We start from the raw sequence: 22,849 nt of genomic DNA on the forward strand, positions 1-22,849 counted from the left end.
TTGTGAATTCCAACAACATTAGTAGAGAAATTGTGGTTCCTTCATTATGTCCTAATCCTAAGAATTCTAAGGAGAAATCATTGCATTCTTTGGATGTAGTTAGAGCTTTGAATTATTATGTTGAAGCTACTAAGAATTTCCGAAAGACTTCTAGTCTATTTGTTATCTTTTCCGGTTCTAGGAAAGGTCAGAAGGCCTCTGCCATTTCTTTGGCATCTTGGTTGAAATCTTTAATTCATCATGCTTATGTCGAGTCGGGTAAAACTCCGCCTCAAAGGATTACAGCTCATTCTACTAGGTCAGTTTCTACTTCCTGGGCGTTTAGGAATGAAGCTTCGGTTGATCAGATTTGCAAAGCAGCAACTTGGTCTTCTTTGCATACTTTTACTAAATTCTACCATTTTGATGTGTTTTCTTCTTCTGAAGCTGTTTTTGGTAGAAAAGTACTTCAGGCAGCTGTTTCAGTTTGAATCTTCTGCTTATATTTTCAGTTTTTTTCATTATTAAATTTAAACTTTATTTTGGGTGTGGATTATTTTTCAGCGGAATTGGCTGTCTTTATTTTATCCCTCCCTCTCTAGTGACTCTTGCGTGGAAAGATCCACATCTTGGGTAGTCATTATCCCATACGTCACTAGCTCATGGACTCTTGCTAATTACATGAAAGAAAACATAATTTATGTAAGAACTTACCTGATAAATTCATTTCTTTCATATTAGCAAGAGTCCATGAGGCCCACCCTTTTTGTGGTGGTTATGATTTTTTTTGTATAAAGCACAATTATTCCAATTCCTTATTTTTTATGCTTTCGCACTTTTTTCTTATCACCCCACTTCTTGGCTATTCGTTAAACTGATTTGTGGGTGTGGTGAGGGGTGTATTTGTAGGCATTTTGAGGTTTGGGAAACTTTGCCCCTCCTGGTAGGAATGTATATCCCATACGTCACTAGCTCATGGACTCTTGCTAATATGAAAGAAATTAATTTATCAGGTAAGTTCTTACATAAATTATGTTTTTATGTCCCGTTAAAGGGACTTTAAACCAAATTTTTTCTTTCATGATTCAGATAGAGAATACCATTTTAAACAATTCACATCTATTATCTAGTTTGCTTCATTCTCTTGATATTCTTTCCTGAAAAGCATATCTAGATAGGCTCAGTAGCTTCTGATAGGTGGCTGCACATGTATGACCCATGTGATTGGCTCACCAATGTACATTGGTATTTCTTTAAAGGATTACTTTCTGTTATAATTTTTAAGCTAAACAACTAACATATTAAAGTTAATAAACATTAATTAAAACCTACTGACCTATATTTTCTCCAAAGCGAAGTTTCATAACGTTCTAAAAGTTATATCTTTTATTCGCCGATGATGTCACATTATCCTGCCCACTATTTTCAGCACTGCATGTTCAAAATACTTAAACCAATAACTTTGTGTTTAAAGCGCCATTTTGAAACCTAGGTATTGTAAACGGATTGGTACAGAGCAAAGGATACCCACGGAGTGGGTTTGGAAAACAATTAAATTTGCAGACAAGATTTCTGATATACGGTAGAGATATGTTAATGAAATGCTATTGATAAAAAGCGTATTTGGGGTAGTTAGTTAGTAACAGGCATAGAAAATATTTACTTACAGTGGCCCTTTAACAAAGAAGATTGCAGAAAATTAGGTAATAGAAGTAAATTGGAATGTTGTTTAAAATTGTATTCTCTATCTGAATCATAAAAGAAAATTTTGGGGTTTAATGTTCCTTTAAAGGCCAGATTACAAGTGAAGCGGTATTAAACGCTCAAGCTCATGCACTAACTCCACTAGAAGTAAGTTTTTCTGTGCGCGTCAGGAAGCGCTCGTATTACAAGTTGAAAGTAAACTGTTTTCACACAAGCGCTAACCCTATGGATATTGCGCGTGCATTAACTTATTCCCCCATAGAAGTCAATGGACCAAAAAAGTGGAAAAAACCCTGCTCCCGAGCAAACCCAATCGCATATTCTCAAGTTCGCTAACCATACGTGAAAGTATGAATATTTTACATTCAAATGTTCTTCACATAGCACAATATGCTGTATTTATTAATATATATATATACACAGTATATGTATTTTTCTTTAAATAATTGTTATCTGATAGTGTTAATATGAGTGTAACTTTACTTTGTGATGTATTTTTGATGTGTTTTGTGACCCTTATTTGTTTTCTTGAAACAGTTAACCAGAGCTCTAAGGACGCGTTATCCCGCCGCTTGTTAACTTCAATTGCGCTCAAATGATCAATTTATTTTAAACTTATAATACAAGCAATAAACCCTTCGCACACAAACCCCCATGATATTTTCGCTAGCGCATAACTGTTAGCTCGCCACTTGTAATCTGGTCCTAAATCATTACCAGATGGTACAAGCGCCTTAGGCTCTCCGAGCAAGTGCTGTGTTTAAAATGCTGGTGCACGTGCAAATTTAATACAGCTATAGCTTTTATGAGAAGCATTTTTGCTAATACATGTATATTACAAAAATGCTTATATTCAAAACTGAAATACTTCTATGTGGCTTGAATGTACCTTTAAGCTAAAATGGGGGAATAAAAGGGACATGAAACACAATTTTTTTTCTTTCATGATTCGGATATAGCATGTGATTTAAAACAACTTCACAATTTACTTCATTTATCTAATTTGTTTTGTTCTCTTGGTATCCTTTGTTGAAAAGGATACCTAGGTAGGCGCACGAGCTGCTGATTGGTGGCTGCACAAATATTCCTCATGTAATCACCCAATGTGTTAACTAGCTTCAAGTCATGCCTATTCTTCAACAAAGGATACCAAGAGAATAAAGCAAAATAGATCATAGAAGTAAATTGGAAAGTTGTTTAAAATTGTATTCTCTTTCTCAATCATGAAAACATTTCTTTCATGTAATTAGCAAGAGTCCATGAGCTAGTGACGTATGGGATATACATTCCTACCAGGAGGGGCAAAGTTTCCCAAACCTTAAAATGCCTATAAATACACCCCTCACCCCACCCACAATTCAGTTTTACAAACTTTGCCTCCCATGGAGGTGGTGAAGTAAGTTTGTGCTAGATTTCTACGTTGATATGCGCTTCGCAGCAAGCTGAAGCCCGGTTTTCCTCTCAGAGTGCAGTGAATGTCAGAGGGATGTGAAGAGAGTATTGCCTATTTGAATTCCATGGTCTTCCTCTAGGCGATCTATTTCATAGGTTCTCTGTTATCGGTCGTAGAGATTTCTTCTCCTACCTCCCTTTTCAGATCGACGATATACTATTATATACCATTACCTTTACTGATTCTCGTTTCAGTACTGGTTTGGCTATCTACTTTATGTAGATGAGTGTCTTTGGGTAAGTAAGTCTTATCTTTTATTTATGACACTCTCAGCTATGGTTTGGCACTTTATATGTAAAGTTCTAAATATATGTTTTATACTTATATTTGCCATGATTCAGGTCAATCAGTTTATTTTCCTTCTTTCAGACTGTCAGTTTCATTTTTTTGGGAAAATGCATATGAATTAAAATATTTTTCTTACCTAAATTTTCAATTGACTTTTTTCCTTTAAATTTCGGGCTGTTAGGCTCGCGGGTGCAAAAAATGCTAGAATTTATTGCGTCATTTTTGGCGCGAGACTTTTTTGGCACGAGATTGACGCTTGTCTGATGTCAATGATGTAATTTCCGGCGTCGTAGTTGACGCCGGAAGTTTTCACATAGTTGTGTCATTTTTGGCTCTCGTGTTTGTTGCAGGCGTTTTTGGCGCCAAAAAATATGTGGGCGTCATTCTTGGCGCCAGATTTTTAACATTATTTAAGTCTCATTTTTTAGTTGCTTATGGTTTCTAGCGGCCTGTTCTGTTTGCATTTTTTTCCCATTCCTGAAACTGTCATTTAAGGAATTTGATAATTTTGCTTTATATGTTGTTTTTTTCTATTACATATTGCAAGATATTCCAAAAACTGTTCCTGTATCAGAAAATACTGAGGGATTCCTGATGACTAATATCAGTCCTACCAAAGCTAAGTTCATTTATTTTAATGTTATGAATGTTTATCTTTAGCTATGGTTTGTAATAAGTTATTATGATAAACTTTTACATGCAGAGTCCATTAGTATTTATGCATTATCTATTGCTATTCTTTTTACATCTAATGTATAAGATATACTTAGGAATTTATAAGAATATTTTTCTGATTCTATTCTAAAGGCTTTGTCTGCCATCCCGCCTTCTAATAAAATTTTTAGGTCTTTTTTAAACTTCTCATTTAGTTGATGAAGTTTCAAATGACCAACAACATACTGAATTATCCTTCGCTGATGGTGTTTTTTCTCATTCAGAATATTCTTCATCAGATATTGACACTAACAAATCTACTTTTTTATTTTTAAATAGAGTACATTCATTCTTTGTTGAAAAGGTGTTGATTATTTTGGATATTGAAGTAACTAGTTCTTTTGATTTTAAGACTAGCTAACATTTTAATTCTGCTTATTAACCTTCTGTGGTTTCTTCAGAGGTTTTTTTCCAGTTCCTGATACTAGGGAATGGAATAGGCCGGGAATTTCTTTGATTCCTTCTTTAAGGTTTTTAAATTGTATCCTTTGCCGGCAGTTAGTTTTAAGTTTTGAGGAAAGATCCCCCAAGTTAATGGGGCTATCTCTACTCTTGCTAAACATACTACTATTCCTATAGCAAATAGTATTTTTTTTTTTTTCCTTCAGATGGGAAACTTGTATCTTATTTAAGGAAAATTATTTATTTTCAGGTACTTTTCTTAGACCTGTAATTTATTTGGCTGATGTTGCTACTGCTTCAACTTTCTGGTTGGATATTTTAGTGCAACAAGTATCGGATTATGATTTGTTTAGCATTGTTAAGTTGATCAACATGCTAATAATTTGTGTCGTCATTTTTTTGATATTTTCGCAAATTAGGTTTATTCTATGTCTTTAGCTATTTTAGCTAGAAGATCTTTGTGACTTCAATCTTGGAATGCTAATTTGATTTCTAAATTCCATATTTCTTTTTTTCCAAGGTAATCAATTATTTGGTTCACAATTGAATTCAATTCTTCTACTGTTACTCAGGGCTTCAAGATTGAGTTCTAAGACTAAATCTTAAGCTTATATTAGTTTTTGTTCTTACTAAGGAACGGAATCCTAATTCTTCCCCAAGTAACATGTTTATAATTGGAAGTTTTCTTCATTCAATTTAAGCCATTTAAAAGATCAAAGTCAGCTCCCCAAATTTGCATGTAGGTGCAGTTCTTATTCCAGCTTAGCTGGTAAGGGGCAGGTTAAGACTTTTTTAAAATTTGTTTGGTTCAATTCGGTCCAAACTTCTTAGATTTGGGTACAGAATAGGATTCAGAGTAAAACCGCCTGTGAGAAGTCTTTTTTTTTCTCTAACATATTCCAGCTATTCCAGTAAGGCTCACACTTTCCTGAAGTGTGTTTCAGACCTGTATGTATTGGGTACTTGTGAAGCGCGGCTGGTCACCCGTTGGGGCTCAGGGCGCTGCTCAGACCTGGAGTTTTCTGGGGTATTTATACCAGTTCCATTTTAGGAACAGGGTTTGGGGTTTTTATTCAAAACTATTCAGTGTCCCAAAGATAGAAAATCTTTTTGAATTGTCATATAAGTGTACCATCTTTTAGAATGGTGTTTATATGGTCTATTCTGCCTTTTGGTCAGTGAGGGCATTATTTGTTTACAATAGATACAATAGATGCATATCTTCATTTTCTGTTTTCATTCAGATTATTTTCATTTTCTGAGATTCTCTATTTTTGACAAGCATTACCAATTTGTTGCTTTTCCTTCTGGTCTAGCGACAGCTCAAAGAATCTTTTCAAGGTTTTCAGTGTTTCCTTATTTGGACGGTCTCTTGGTACTGGCTCAGTCTTTTCGTTCTGCGGAATCTCATACGATTCAACTTTTGTTGTTTCTTCAAGACATGGTTAGAGGATCTTTTTATCAAAGCTCCTTGATTCCTCAGACAAGGGTCACCTTTTTTAGGTTTCCAGATAGATTGTGTCAATGTCTTTGTCTCTAACAGACAAGTGACAATTTTATTGGGTTCCGTTTGTCGGAACCTTCAGTCTCTATTATTTCCTTCAGTTGCTATATGCATGGAAGTTTTAGGTCTCATGGCTGCAGCATTGGATTCAATTCCCTTTGCTCATTTTCATAGGAAACATTTCCAGTTTTTTATGCTGAATTAATGGTGCAGGGATTCTAGGATATCACTTTTTATATCTTTGAATCTCAATGTTCAACTATCTTTGACTTGGTTGTTAGATCACCATCATATAGTTCTACGGGTCTCTTTGGTTCATTCAACCTGGTCCATGATCACTACAGATGCGAGTCTTTTAGGTTGGGAGGCTGTCTGGGGAGCTCTGTCAGCAAAAGGGGTTTGGAAATCTCAGGAGGCGAGATTACCATTCGATATTTTGGAACTCCGTGCATTTCTCAGAGTTCTTCAGTTTTGGCTTCTTTTTGAAGAAAGAGACGTTTATTGTTTTTCAGACAGACAATGTCACAACTGTGGCGTATGTCAATCATCAGGGTGGGACTCTCAGTCCTTAGGCTGTGAAAGAAGTATCTCGGATACTTGCTTGGGCTAAATCCAGCTCCTGTCCAATTTCTGCGGTCCATTTCCCAGGTATAGACAATTGGGAAGCGGATTATCTCTGTCAATCAAGCTTTACATCCGGGAGAATGGTCTCTTTACCCAAATGTGTTTTTTCAAATTGTTCAGATGTGAGGGCTTCCAGAAATAGATCTGATGGCATCTCATCTAAACAAGGAACTTCCCAGGGGCCTATTCAGGTCCGGGGATCCTCAGGTGGAAGCAGTGTATGCATTGACACTTCCTTGGAGTTATCAATCTGCCTATATTTTTTTCGCCTCTGGTTCTTCTTTTTAGAGTGATTTTCAAAATCATCAGGGAGCAATCTTTTGTGTTGCTGGTGGCTCCAGCATGGCTGCACAGGTTTTGGTATATGGTTCTTGTTCGGATGTCCAGTTGCTAGTCTTGGTCACTTCCATTAAGGCCAGACCTTATATCTTAACATTCGTTTTTTTTTTCCATCAGTAACTCAAATTATTAATTTGGTGGTATGGAAATTTAACGCTTAGTACTTAGTCATATAAGTTTCTCTGACTCAGTGATTAATACTATGTTGCAGGCTCGTAAATCTGTGTCTAGAAAGATTTATTATCGAGTTTGGAAGATTTACATCTCATGATGCTCTTCTCATAAATTCTCTTGGCATTCTTTTAGAATTCCTAGGATTTTATAGTTTCTTCAGGATGGTTTGGATAAGGGTTTTTTGTCTGCAAGTTCCTTGAAAGGACAAATCTCTGCTTTTTCTGTACTGTTTTCACAGAAAAATTTGCTAATCTTTCTGTTATTCATTGTTTTGTTCAGGCTTTGGTTCGTATCAAGCCTTTCATTAAGCCAATTTCTCCTCCTTGGAGTCTTAATTTGGTTCTGAGGGCTTTACAGGCTCTTCCATTTGAGCATATGCTTTCTTTGGACATTAAAATTACTTTCATGGAAAGTTTTGTTCCTTTTAGACATCTCTTCAGCTAGAACAGTTTTTGAATTATCTGCTCTTTCTTGTGAGTCTACTTTTTCTGATTTTTTCATCAGGATAAGGTGGTTTTGCTGTCTTCATTTAAATTTTTACCTAAAGTTGTGAATTCTAACAACATTAGTAGAGGAATTATTGTCCCTTCCTTGTGTCCTAATCCTAAGAATTCTTTGGAAAGATTCTTACATTCTTTGGATGTGGTAAGAGTTTTGAAATATTATGTTGAAGCTACTCAGATTTCAGAAAGACTTCTAGTCTATTTGTTATCTTTTCTGGTTTTAGGAAAGGTCAGAAGGCTTCTGCCATTTCTTTGGCATCTTGGTTAAAGCTTTTGATTCATCATGCTTATTTGGAGTCGGGTTAATCCCCGCCTCAGAGGATTACGGCTCATTCTACTAGGTCAGTTTCTACTTCCTGGGCTTTTAAGAATGAAGCTTCTGTTGATCAGATTTGCAAAGCAACGACTTGGTCTTCTTTGTATACTTTTACTAAATTCTACCATTTTGATGTTTTCTCTTCTTCAGAAGCAGTTTTTGGTAGAATAGTACTTCAGGCAGCTGTTTCAGTTTGATTCTTCTGCTTATAATTTCAGTTTTTTTCATTATAAAATTGAAACTTTTGATTTGGGTTGTGGATTAATTTTTCAGCGGAATTGGCTGTCTTTATTTTATCCCTCCCTCTCTAGTGACTCTTGCGTGGAAGTTCCACATCTTGGGTATCTGCTATCCCATACGTCACTAGCTCATGGACTCTTGCTAATTACATGAAAGAAAACATAATTTATGTAAGAACTTACCTGATAAATTCATTTCTTTCATATTAGCAAGAGTCCATGAGGCCCACCCTTTTTGTGGTGGTTATGATTTTTTTTGTATAAAGCACAATTATTCCAATTCCGTATTTTTGATGCTTTCGCTCCTTTCTTATCACCCCACTTCTTGGCTATTCGTTAAACTGAATTGTGGGTGTGGTGATGGGGTGTATTTATAGGCATTTTAAGGTTTGGGAAACTTTTCCCCTCCTGGTAGGAATGTATATCCCATACGTCACTAGCTCATGGACTCTTGCTAATATGAAAGAAATGAATTTATCAGGTAAGTTCTTACATAAATTATGTTTTTTTTAGGTTTCATGTCCCTTTAATATAATAGGTGAATTGTTACAATCTTAAAGGGACAGTCGACATCAGACTTTTTGTTGTTTAAAAAGATAATCCCTTTATTACCCATTGCCCAGTTTTGCATAACCAACAGTTATAATAATACACATTTTACCTCTGTGATTACCTTGTATCTAAGCCTCTGCAGACTGCCACCTTATTTCAGTTCTTTTGACAGACTTGTATTTTAGCCAATCAGTATGTAAAAGCTTAAAGGAGCGCCCTCCAATCAGTGCTCACTCCAGGGTAACTTCATGTGCATGATCTCAATGTTATCTTTATGAAACACATGAACTAACGACCTTTAGTGGTGAAAAAACATCAAAATGCTTTTAGATTAGAGGCGGCCTTCAAGGTCTAAGAAATTAGCATATGAACCTCCTAGGTTTAGCTTTTAACTAAGAATACCAAGAGGACAAAGCAAAATTGTTGGTAAAAGTAAATGGGAAAGTTGTTTAAAATTACCTGCCCTATCTGAATCATGATTTTTTTTTTTTTGGACTTGAATGTCCCTTTAAATATATTTTGATGTTAAATTAACCTGAAATATACTTCTCCAAGACCATAGGTAGAACTTTTTTCCCATTCTGCATTGAGATTTCTTTTTTTAGTAAAAATATTTCTGCAGGTCATTTTGAAATTAAGCACCATCTTAAATGCAATGTGTCGATTAACTGGAGAATAAATCAATTTTTGAAGTTTTATAATATATTGCAGCAGCTGAAAATCTCATTGCAAATTATCTGCAGAGAAAAAAAAAAAGAAATTTTAAGTTTTTAAAATGACTTGAATACATTTGTTTCCTTTGCTTTTGGTCTAAGATCACATAATTATAAGGTAATAAAATAGTAATAAAAAACATAATTTATGTAAGAACTTACCTGATAAATTCATTTCTTTCATATTAGCAAGAGTCCATGAGCTAGTGACGTATGGGATATACATTCCTACCAGGAGAGGCAAAGTTTCCCAAACCTTAAAATGCCTATAAATACACCCCTCACCACACCCACAATTCAGTTTAACGAATAGCCAAGAAGTGGGGTGATAAGAAAAAAGCGCGAAAGCATATAAAATAAGGAATTGGAATAATTGTGCTTTATACAAAAAAATCATAACCACCACAAAAAAGGGCGGGCCTCATGGACTCTTGCTAATATGAAAGAAATGAATTTATCAGGTAAGTTCTTACATAAATTATGTTTTCTTTCATGTAATTAGCAAGAGTCCATGAGCTAGTGACGTATGGGATAATGACTACCCAAGATGTGGATCTTTCCACACAAGAGTCACTAGAGAGGGAGGGATAAAATAAAGACAGCCAATTCCTGCTGAAAATAATCCACACCCAAAATAAAGTTTAATGAAAAACATAAGCAGAAGATTCAAACTGAAACCGCTGCCTGAAGTACTTTTCTACCAAAAACTGCTTCAGAAGAAGAAAATACATCAAAATGGTAGAATTTGGTAAAAGTATGCAAAGAGGACCAAGTTGCCGCTTTGCAAATCTGATCAACCGAAGCTTCATTCCTAAACGCCCAGGAAGTAGAAACTGACCTAGTAGAATGAGCTGTAATCCTATGAGGCGGAGTCTTACCCGAATCAACATAGGCAAGATGAATTAAAGATTTCAACCAAGATGCCAAAGAAATGGCAGAAGTTTTCTGGCCTTTCTAAAACCGGAAAAGATAACAAATAAACTAGAAGTCTTTCGGAAAGACTTAGTAGCTTCAACATAATATTTCAAAGCTCTAATAACATCCAAAGAATGCAACGATTTCTCCTTAGAATTCTTAGGATTAGGACATAATGAAGGAACCACAATGTCTCTACTAATGTTGTTGGAATTCACAACTTAGGTAAAAATTCAAAAGAAGTTCGCAACACCGCCTTATCCTGATGAAAAATCAGAAAAGGAGACTCACAAGAAAGAGCAGATAATTCAGAAAACTCTTCTGGCAGAAGAGATGGCCAAAAGGAACAAAACTTTCCAAGAAAGTAATTTAATATCCAATGAATGCATAGCTTCAAATGGAGGAGCTTGAAGAGCCCCCAGAACCAAATTCAAACTCCAAGGAGGAGAAATTGACTTAATGACAGGCTTTATATGAACCAAAGCTTGTACAAAACAATGAATATCAGGAAGAATAGCAATCTTTCTGTGAAAAAGAACAGAAAGAGCAGAGATTTGACCTTTCAAGGAACTTGCGGACAAACCCTTATCTAAACCATCCTGAAGAAACTGTAATATTCTCGGTATTCTAAAAGAATGCCAAGAAAAATGATGAGAAAGACACCAAGAAATATAAGTCTTCCAGACTCTATAATATATCTCTCTGGATACAGATTTACGAGCCTGTAACATAGTATTAATCACAGAGTCAGAGAAACCTCTTTGACCAAGAATCAAGCGTTCAATCTCCATACCTTTAAATTTAAGGATTTCAGATCCTGATGGAAAAAAGGACCTTGAGACAGAAGGTCTGGGCTTAACGGAAGAGTCCACGGTTGGCAAGAGGCCATCCGGACAAGATCCGCATACCAAAACCTGTGAGGCCATGCCGGAGCTACCAGCAGAACAAACGAGCATTCCTTCAGAATCTTGGAGATTACTCTTGGAAAGAAGAACTAGAGGCGGAAAGATATAGGCAGGATGATACTTCCAAGGAAGTGATAATGCATCCACTGCCTCCGCCTGAGGATCCCGGGATCTGGACAGATACCTGGGAAGTTTCTTGTTTAGATGAGAAGCCATCAGATCTATTTCTGGAAGTTCCCACATTTGAACAATCTGAAGAAATACCTCTGGGTAAAGAGACCATTCGCCCGGATGCAACGTTTGGCGACTGAGATAATCCGCTTTCCAATTGTCCATACCTGGGATATGAACCGCAGAGATTAGACAGGAGCTGGATTCCGCCCAAACCAAAATTCGAGATACTTCTTTCATAGCCAGAGGACTGTGAGTCCCTCCTTGATGATTGATGTATGCCACAGTTGTGACATTGTCTATCTGAAAACAAATGAACAACTCTCTCTTCAGAAGAGGCCAAGACTGAAGAGCTCTGAAAATTGCACGGAGTTCCAAAATATTGATCGGAAATCTCACCTCCTGAGATTCCCAAACCCCTTGTGCCGTCAGATACCCCCACACAGCTCCCCAACCTGTAAGACTTGCATCTGTAGAGATTATAGTCCAGATTGGAAGAACAAAGAAGCCCCCTGAACTAAACGATGGTGATCTGTCCACCATGTCAGAGAGTGTCGTAAAATCGGTTTAAAGATATTAATTGAGATATCTTTGAGTAATCCCTGCACCATTGGTTCAGCATACAGAGCTGAAGAGGTCGCATGTGAAAACGAGCAAAGGAGATCGCATCTGATGCGGCAGTCCTAAGACCCAACATTTCCATGCATAAGGCTACCAAAGGGAATGATTGTGACTGAAGGTTTTGACAAGCTGATATCAATGTTAAACTTCTCTTGTCTGACAAGGACAGAGTCATAGACACTGAATCTATCTAGAAACCTAAAAAGGTTACCCTTGTCTGAGGAATCAATGAACTGATTGGTAAATTGATCCTCCAACCATGAACTTGAAGAAACAACACAAGTCGATTCGTATGAGATTCTTCGAAAATGAGAAGACTGAGCAAGCACCAAGATATCGTCCAAAGAAGGAAATACCAAAACCCTATTCTCTGATTACAGAAAGAAGGGCACCGAGAACCTTTGAAAAAAATTCTTGGAACTGAGGCTAGGCCAAACGGTAGAGCCACAAAACTGGTAATGCTTGTCTAAAAAGAGAATCTCAGACACTAAAAATGATCTGGATGAATCGGAATATGCAGATACACATCCTGTAAATCTATTGTAGACATATAATGCCCTTGCTAAACAAAAGGCAGGATAGTCCTACAGTAACCATCTTGAATGTTGGTATCCTAACATAACGATTCAATAATGATAGATCCGGAACTGGTCTGAAGGAATTGACCTTCTTTGGTACAATGAAGAGATAAAATAAAACCCCAGCCCCTGTTCCAGAACTGGAACTGGCATAAATACTCCAGCCAACTCTAGATCTGAAACACATTTCAGAAATGCTGAGCCTTTGCTGTGTTAACTGGGACCCGGGAAAGAAAAGAATCTCTTAGCAGGAGGCCTTAACTTGAAGCCAATTCTGTACCTTTCTGAAACAATGTTTCTGAAACCAGAGATTAAGAACGGAATTGATCCAAATTTCTTTGAAGAAAACGTAATCTGCCCCATACCAGCTGAGCTGGAATAAGGGCCGCACCTTCATAGGTACTTAGGAGCTGGCTATAGGTTTCTATAAGGCTTGGATATATTCCAAACTGGAAATAGTTTCCAAACTGATACCGCTCCTGAGGATGAAGGATCAGGCTTTTGTTCCTTGTTATGAGAAAAGGAACGAAAATGATTATTTACCCTGGAAAGAAAGGGAAAGCAAAGTTGACTTAGAAGACATGTCAGCATTCCAAGTTTAATCCATAAAGCTTTTCTAGCTAAAATAGCTAGAGACATATACCTGACATCAACTCTAATGATATCAAAAGATGGTATCACCAATAAAATTATTAGCATGTTATAGAATAATAATAATGCTATAAAATTATGATCTGTTACTTGTTGCGCTAAAGCTTCTAACCAAAAAGTTGAAGCTGCAGCAACATCCGCTAAAAATATAGCAGGTCTAAGAAGATTACCTGAACATAAGTAAGCTTTTCTTAGAAAGGATTCAATTTTCCTATCTAAAGGATCCTTAAATTAAGTACTATCTGCCGTAGGAATAGTAGTACATTAGCAGGAGTAGAGACAGCCCCATAACCTTAGGGATTTTTGTCCCAAAAAACTTTAATCTGTCAGATGGCACAGGATATAATTTGCTTAAACGTCTAGAAGGAGTAAATAAATTACCCAAATTATTCGATTCCCTGGAAATTACTTCAGAAAAAGCATCAGGGAGATAAAATACTTCTGGAATAACTACAGGAGATTTAAAAACCTTATTTAAACGTTTACATTTAGTATCAAGAGGACCAGAATCCTCTATTTCTAATGCAAATAACACTTCTTTAAGTAAAGAACGAATAAATTCCATCTTGAACAAATACAAAGATTTATCAGCATCAACCTCTGAGACAGAAACCTCTGAACCAGAAGAACCATTATCAGTATCAGAATGATGATGTTCATTTAAAAATTCATCTGAAAAAAGAGAAGTTTTAAAAGACTTTTATGTATACTAGAAGGAGAAATAACAGACATAGCCTTCTTAATGGATTTAAAAAATAAAATCTCTTATGTTATCAGGAACACTCTGAAAATTAGATGTTGACGGAACAGCAACAGGTAATGTAACAGTACTAAAGGAAATTTTATCTGCATTAATAAGTTTGACATGACATGCAATACAAATAACAGCTGGAGAAACAGATACCAAAAGTTTATAGCAGATACACTTAGCTTGGTAGCTCCAGCACTGTGCAGTGATTTTCCTGAAGTATCTTCTGACTCAGTTGCAACGTGGAACATCTTGCAATATGTAAAAGAAAAAAACAACATATAAAGCAAAATTGATCAAATTCCTTAAATGACAGTTTCAGGAATGGGAAAAAAATGCCAGTGAACAAGCTTCTAGCAACCAGAAGCAATAAATAATGAGACTTAAATAATGTTTAGACAAAAATGACGCCCATATTTTTTAGCGCCAAAAAAGACGCCCACATTATTTGGCGCCTAAATGCTTTTGGCGCCAAAAATGACGCCACATCCGGAACGCCGACATCTTTGACGCAAAAAAACGTCAAAAAATGACGCAACTTCCGGCGACACGTATGACGCCGGAAACAGAAAAAAAAAATTTTGCGCCAAAAAAGTCCGCGCCAAGAATGACGCAATAAAATGAAGCATTTTCTGCCCCCGCGAGCCTAACAGCCCACAGGGAAAAAGTCAAATTTTTTAAGGTAAGAAAAAATGAATGAAACAAATGCATTTATCCCAAATATGAAACTGACTGTCTGAAAAATAAGGAATGTTGAACATTCTGAGTCAAGGCAAATAAATGTTTGGATACATATATTTAGAACTGAATTGTGGGTGTGGTGAGGGGTGTATTTATAGGCATTTTAAGGTTTGGGAAACTTTGCCTCTCCTGGTAGGAATGTATATCCCATACGTCACTAGCTCATGGACTCTTGCTAATTACATGAAAGAAAGGGGCGTTGCTCACAAGAATGTCTTACAGAAAGGCTATGGACAGGGTTAAAAAAAATCCATGAGAGCCAATCCTGCTCTATTTTTTACTGTTCTCTTCAAATGGTGCTTGGCTCTTGTTGCACTGTTATGGAAAACTGACACAGTGCATCCAGAACACAGCGCTGTTTGAAGAGAACAACCTGATGTGGAGCAGCGCTGCAAAGCAAAAGAGCTAAAAGTTCCTGCACGCGTCCTGTTCTTTCTGCAGACATGCTGCATTTTCTGCAATGACATTTCAGATCACAACATGTTCTGCCTTGAGGGCTCCAAAATGTGTTTGATGGATGACAAATATATAAATATTCACAAAATGCTTTTTCCAATTTTTTAACCCCCCCCTTTTTATTTTGTTGTACTTTTAGATGCTGGGTCTTAAGTATTTATTCAAATATTAACATTTATAATGTCTCTATTTTTTATATTGTTATTTTAAAATAAATGAATGTCTGAATAATTTTTGTTTCCTTTTCTCTTTGTTTTCAGATCAAATTGCACAACTTGCTGCTAACCTTAGAAGACCCCTAGCTCCCGGGTTGGTTGGCCGTCCAGGACCTGCTGGACAACCTGGAGCTCAAGGTGCGCCTGGACGAGTAGGGCATCCTGGTTCTCGTGGTCCTCCAGGATATAGAGGCCCAACAGGAGACCTTGGAAGTCCTGGTCCTAGAGGTGAAGTGGAATGAATTTTATTCTTTAATTTCATTTTATACAAAACTATTTGCAATGGAGTTGAACCAAAAAGGCAATGATTGTTTTATAGGTGACCTTCTCATTGCTTGTGTGAATCATGGAACAGAAAATGCTCTTCCTAAAATGTTTCTTCATGTTTTAGGTGATCAAGGTAACAGAGGAGACAAAGGATCAAATGGAAGAGGTATTGATGGACCAACTGGTGACCAAGGAGAGCAAGGTCTGTATGTTGTTCTATGGAGTAAAACAGGCAGAAAGAAAAATAAAAAGTGGTAGCCATCTAAAATATGTGATGACTAATTAAAACTACTCCAGTTTATTAACCAAGCTTGAGCCTTTAACTCTTCTATTCTTCTGGAGAGCTCTGGTATAAACAAAGTTCACATTTAATCTTAAGAAGAACATGCTGATCTTAGTATATTTTAGTAATTAAATTTATAACTATTAAACATTATTATTGTGTTGGTAATATTGGCATATACCATTATGTCAGATTATTTCTTCTGTACACCATGGATGAGAGGAACTAAAGTGTGTGCTAGTGTATATGTACATGCACACGTGTGTTTTGGTCTTTATGAGTAATACTCCCATTATAATTACTACAAGTTATTAGTATTATTATTGTTTATTTATAAAGCGCTAACATATTACGTGGCGCCGTAACATTAGGTATGCAGTTATGGAGTACACTCATAATTGTTCAAATAAAATTTCAATGTATTTGCATACTTAAATACCTTGTGTTGACAAATATAATCAAAGTGATTTTTTTATATATCATATTTCTAAGCCATTTTTTATCTAGAGAACCAATTACATCTGTTACATTTTACTTTGCCTTGAACATTAAATGAATTAGTTTAGAAGTGTCAGCTGCCGAACCATATTTACATGGTTTGATTGCAACATCCAGACATTTGTTAAAATGTGTTCTATGATATATTCTTACTGTAAACAAATACAGAACACTAGTATGTGGATGAAAAGTATCTAATCTAAGCAAAGTAAAGCTGTCATGTAAGAGTGACAACAGCATTGGTGTGATTTACCTTGTTTAAATAGGTGCTTAATATTGTGACATTAAGTATACAGTTATGGAGTACAATAATCAGAACAGAGTTCAAATAATATTCAAATAAAATTACAATGTATTTGCATATTTTAATACCTTGTGGTGACAAATATAGCCAAAGTGATTGTTTTATATATTATATATCTAACAAATTTTTATCTAGAGAAGCAATTATATCTGTTACAACAGCGTTCGTGTGATTTACCTGGTATAAATAGGTGTTACATTTTGTGACATGTTTAATAGGAACATATTTAATTTATTTTCATTATTAATCCATAATTGAGGCATTATAACCGATTCAGTTTTATGATACATGCCTCCAAATGATGAGACAATTAAAGCTAGACTTGTTTTGCTTATTTTAGGACCACAAGGAGTGTCGGGAACAAGTAGGGATGGACGGGATGGTGCAATTGGAGAGCCTGGTTTCCCTGGTGAGTCTGGAAGATCAGGTACCATAGGTGCTCAGGGTACCCCTGGAATATGTGATACGTCAGCCTGCCAAGGAGCTGTCTCAGGAGGAAAATCCAGCAAAAAGTCTTAAATAACTTTAGAAAGAGAAAGAACTGAGTATTTAATGCACCCAATGGTTGTATGACAGCAGACAAGTCCCTCAGAAAAATAAACATGGAGGTGACTTTCATCAGAAAATCTGAAGAACAGAGACTAACAGCAAGAAAAAAACAAAGAACATAAACAGGACAATCTATAAGTAAAAGTATCGGAAAATATTATTTTCTTACATTTGTATCATTTTCCCTGACTTCCTCCATTTATCTCTTTTGGAAAATTTCACTCACTTTGGGGTATCTCCAAGTGTTTTGTTTTCTTGGGATGGTGCTAGCCCTTATTCTAGTCTTTACATTTTTAAATTGTTCCCCAAAATGCTAAAATATATTTGGGTCTCTTACAGTGTAACCTTTGTCCGACATAAGTGTAAATAGAATTTTCATGAAAGAGTATTTGTATATTTTCAACTTTTAATACCTTGAACTCACACCCAAAGCATTCGGTTGTTTGCACACTTTTTGTTAAAGAAAATTCAATTTGTACTTTGCATCCTGAAATAAAACAAAGACTTTCTATAATATATATATCTAGAAATACTGTGAGTGCTGTAAAAATAAACAGACCTTTTTTTTTAAAACCTGCTACAAACATGTCATGTTTTCAGCACAAACCAATAATTTCCTTTGAACAAATAAATGGCTGCAAACTTGTGAATATCCGTGATTTAAAATTAGTATTTATTTTGTTGTTATGTACAATAAAACTTGTTGCACCATCTGTTGTAATAAGTGAATAAAGCCACTTTCAGTACACAGAAAATAAAATTGTTTAAGACATTTGCAATTTATTAACAACTGAGAACATTTCAAGTTAATAGAAAAATGTATTGTGTACTTGTACAACACATTCTTTCGCATTCAGTATGCTTTAATAATAGTACTGAATTATAACTTTTCACGTATTCATTTTATTTAAAAAAAATAAATACCAATTGATTCCTGCAAACAGCAAAAGCCCCACATATCTTGCAATTCCCATTTATACAAATAGATAAATTAATTATTATTTTACAGTGAAACGTTTTAATTCCAATATACATGCATTCTTATTGACTACAATTTAATATTTTAAAAAATAAATATAAATTCAAATTAAAAACAGTATACAACAAATATCATGGCCTTATATATATATACACACTATATATACACATACATGCAGACACATAAATGTGCATAGTGCTATAAGGCATTTAATCTTCTTTTTGTCTTAAAAATAAAAAACTGATAGATAAAAACCACTAAATCTGGAGCATTAAATAAAATCCCCAGGGCAAAAGCAGTAGCAAACACATTGTAGATAATACCACATCTTTATTTTAACTGCTAAATAAATTGATTGTGTTGAAACCAACAGGGAGATGGACAGTTTATCTTTCAGTAGCCGTTACTGCTTTTTCAAGTCAAAACAAAACTTGCATAATTCGGACAGAGCATGTAATTAAAAAAAACTTTTAAATTAACTTCTATTTTCAAATGTGCTTCATTCACTTGGTGTCCCTTGTTTAAAAAGAATACACACATATCCTACACTAGAGGGAGCTAGTTGCTGATTGGTGCCCGCACACATTTGTCTCTTGTAATTGGCTAACTAAATGTGTTCAGCTAGCTGCCAGTAGTGCACTGCTGTTCCTTCAGCAAAAAATAACAAGAGAATGAAGCAAATTTGATAATAGAAGTAAATTGGAAAGTTGCTTAAAATTGTATGTTCTATCTAGATCATGAAATAAAATGTTGGTGTTTCCTTTCACTTTAAGGTTAATACACATAGCATTGATACTTCATAGCACTTTTAAATATATACTCTAAATTTATGTTTTATTTATCTGTATATACATTCATATTTACATCCTTTTTTAGTTTAGATATAATAATCTAGGGAGCTATCCCTATATGTTTTTATGTTAGTATTGATTTAATTAAGATTCCAGTCCGAAGGGTGCTTTTTCGTTGGCATAACTCCCTTTATGAAGACTTTAGATTTATAAACTTTTTTTTTTGGTGGATGCCAAAATTATTAAATGCACCTCTTGCATTTATGTATGTATATATATATATATACACACACACACACACGGAAAATGCAAGTACTTTCAAACCATTAGAATATAAATTTTAATTGGTGTCAGGCTTAACAAATTGTTGTAGAAAAATACAAAAATGAAGCCTGAAAATGTTTGTTGTCCAAATGATAAATGTCTCTTTTTATCAAGATTGAAATTACCCTCTGTTTAACAGGTTGGTAATGTAAACAAAGTCTCAGTTAACACAGATATGGCAGTCAGTAAGAGATATTTGTTACTTCATTTCCATTCAGAACTCTCCAGAGCGAAATCTTTTCTTAACATTTCTGATGCTACTTTTAATCTCCGTCCTGTACTTCCACAAAATACATTTTCAAATTCCTGTAAAAAAGAGAACAATGAAAAAATGTAAAAAAAATAAAACTGAGTCAAAATTTGCTTACGTGTCTTCTGAATTCAGTTATTAAAAATGTATATACAGTCAGGTGAAAAAGAAAGTACACTCTATTTTTTAGGTTTTTGGTATCAGGACATAATAAAAATCATCTGGCCCTTAGCAGGTCTTAAAATGAGATAAATACAACCTCAGATGAACAACAACACATGACACATTACACTGTGTCATGATTTATTTAACAAAAATAAAGCCAAAATGGAGAAGCCATGTGTGAAAAACTAAATACACCATTACTGCTTCCATAGGAATTTTAAGGGGCTAAGTAGCAGCCAGGTGCTGCTAATCAAATGCCCTTGATTAATTGATCATCAGCAAGAGTGACCACCTATATAAAAGCCGAAGTTTTAGCAGTTTGCTGGTCTGGAACATTCAGGTGTGTGTTAACACAATGCCAAGGAGGAAAGACATCAGCAATGATCTTAGAGAAGCAATTGTTGCTGCCCATCAATCTGAGAATGGTTATAAGGCCATTTCCAAACAATTTAAAGTCCATCATTTCACAGTGAGAAAGATTATTCACAAGTGAAAAACAGTCAAGACAGTTGCCAATCTTCCCAGGAGTGGACGTCCCAGCAAATTCACCCCAAGGTCAGACCGTGCAATACTCAGAGAAATTGCAAAAAGGACAATAGTTACATCTCAGACTGTACAGGCCTCAGTTAGCATGCTAAATGTTAAAGTTCATGACAGTACAATTAGAAAAAGACTGAACAAGTATGGTTTGTATGGAAGGGTTGCCAGGAGAAAGCCTCTTCTCTCTAGTCTAAAGAGAACATGGCAGCATGGCTTAGGTTTGCAAAGTTGCATCTGAACAAACCACAAGACTTCTGGAACAATGTCCTTTGGACAGACGAGACTAAAGTAGAGATGTTAGGCCATAATACACAGCATATCAGCACAAACACCTCATACCAAGGGGCCGATTTAGCAAGCTCTGTATCGGCCTTAATGCCTCTGTTTCCGCGTGAGCCTTCAGGTTTGCCAGAAACAGGAGTTAAGAAGCAGCAGTCCTCCTTAACTCGTCCGCCTGCTCTGATGCGGCGGACAGCAATCCGCCCAATCGCATACGATCGGTTTGATTGAAACCCCCTGCTAGCAGCCGATTGGCCACGAATGTGCAGGGGGCGGCATTGCACAAGCATTTCTAGTGAAATGCTTGTGCAATGATAAATGCCGAAAGCGTATGTCAGCATTTATCAGCATTTATCAGCGGATCATGTCTGTTTGCACTTTCATAAATCGGCCACAACTGTCAAGCACAACGGTAGAGGGATGATGATTTGGGCTTGTTTTGCAGCCACAGGACCTAGGCACCTTGCAGTCATTGAGTCAACCATAAAATCCTCTGTATACCAAAGTATTCTAGAGTTAAATGTGAGGCCATCTGTCTGACAGCTAAACTTGGCCGAAATTGGGTCATTCAACAGGACAATGATCCAAAGCACACCAGCAAATCTACAACAGAATGGCTGAAAAAGAAAAGAATCAAGGTGTTGCAATGGCCCAGTCAAAGCAATGTTGTAAAGAAGAGTGGGCCAAAATTCCTCTACAACGATGTGAGAAACAGAGAAAGTCATACAGAAAACGATTACTTCAAGTTATTGATTCTACAAGCTATTGAATCATAAGGTGTACGTAAAAAAATAAATACAAATTGATTCCTGCAAACAGCAAAAGCCCCACATATCTTGGCTTTATTTTTGTTAAATAAATCATGGCACAATGTAATATGTCATGTGTTGTTCATCTGAGGTGGTATTTAACTAATTTTAAGACCTGCTAAGGACCAGATGATTTTTTATTATGCCCTTATACGTAAAATCATAGAATTCAAAGAGGGTGTACTTTCTTTTTCACATGACTGTATTTGGTCTTATGTGAAATGGTCTTGAAATTGCAGAAGCCTGTAGCTTTACAAAATTGATAAGACAAACCAATATCCTCTTAATTCTGAAGAGCCTTTACCTTTTTAGGAACAGAAAGAGACATCCAAGGAAGATTTCTTTCTTCATATAATTTCTCAAAATATGTTTCAATAGCAGAAATAAGCTTTAAAGGTTATCAGCTTATGGACTATATGCACAGCAGAAACCACCATGTCAGAAAAACTTATGAATTTACGAGTCAAGAGCTGCATTGTGATTCCCACTTTGACAGATGTCCTAGAAGTTATTCCTTATGTTTAGTTTCATTGCCATGGTGTTGTATGAATATTTTACTAGGAGAAAGCAAAAACAGCCAGAGTTTCAACCCCTCCCACTCTACCTGAATCCCTCAGTCATACATATGGCCAAGTAGATGAGATAAACAGAAAGGCAAGAAAGTCAAAACTGGGCAAATGAAGTGAAAAACAAGTAATGCCACAAACTGTGCAAATAAAGAGTGGGGCCCATGGACTCTCACCATCATGAAAGAAATTAATTTATGAGGTAAGCATACATTTTGTTTTCTTTCAATACATGGTGAGAATCCTCGAGACATGAAATGTGGGATAATACCTAAGGTGTGAAGTCCAAAAGACAACCATAAAATAGGGTGGGACAACAGTTAAGGCAGGTATGTGACTGATCAGGCACAGAGGCCCGCAGAAATATGCTGCCTAATGCAGCCTCTGAAGAGGCATATATGTCAAGGTGGTAGAGCTTTGTAAAAGTATGCAATGAAGACCAAGTAGCCAGCTTACAAATATGGTCTATGGAAGCCTCATTATGGAAGGCCCAAGAAGTGACAATTGCTCTAGTTCAATGAGCAGAAATGCACTTAAGGGGAGACTTCCCCGCAACCAGGTATGCCTAAAGAATTAAGGCTTTGAGCCAAGTGGCTAAGGTTGCTGCTGTATTTTTATGACCATTGCGAGATCAAGAAAAACGAATGAACAAAGAAAGCCTTTAATCCTTTGTTGCTTCAATATAGAATTTGTATGCTCTGATATTATCTAGGTTCTGTACTAGTCACTCCTTAGAATTC

General features: G+C 35.9%; 2 protein-coding genes across 2 annotated transcripts in view; one reads left to right on the plus strand and one right to left on the minus strand.

Moving 5' to 3' along the window:
- The window catches only part of COL9A3 (collagen type IX alpha 3 chain), a 118,101-nt gene extending 98,238 nt beyond the window's left edge, over nt 1–19,863 (plus strand). The window contains exons 30-32 of the mRNA XM_053707973.1: nt 15,551–15,733; nt 15,897–15,974; nt 17,198–19,863. Coding sequence (XP_053563948.1) covers nt 15,551–15,733; nt 15,897–15,974; nt 17,198–17,376 — 440 coding nt within the window. The 3' untranslated portion in view covers nt 17,377–19,863. The remainder of the gene's footprint in view (nt 1–15,550; nt 15,734–15,896; nt 15,975–17,197) is intronic.
- The window catches only part of TCFL5 (transcription factor like 5), a 450,805-nt gene continuing 447,660 nt past the window's right edge, over nt 19,705–22,849 (minus strand). The window contains exon 6 of the mRNA XM_053716082.1: nt 19,705–19,806. Coding sequence (XP_053572057.1) covers nt 19,705–19,806 — 102 coding nt within the window. The remainder of the gene's footprint in view (nt 19,807–22,849) is intronic.

The sequence above is a fragment of the Bombina bombina genome, chromosome 1, assembly GCF_027579735.1.
Source record: "Bombina bombina isolate aBomBom1 chromosome 1, aBomBom1.pri, whole genome shotgun sequence".
Classification (NCBI taxonomy): domain Eukaryota; kingdom Metazoa; phylum Chordata; class Amphibia; order Anura; family Bombinatoridae; genus Bombina; species Bombina bombina.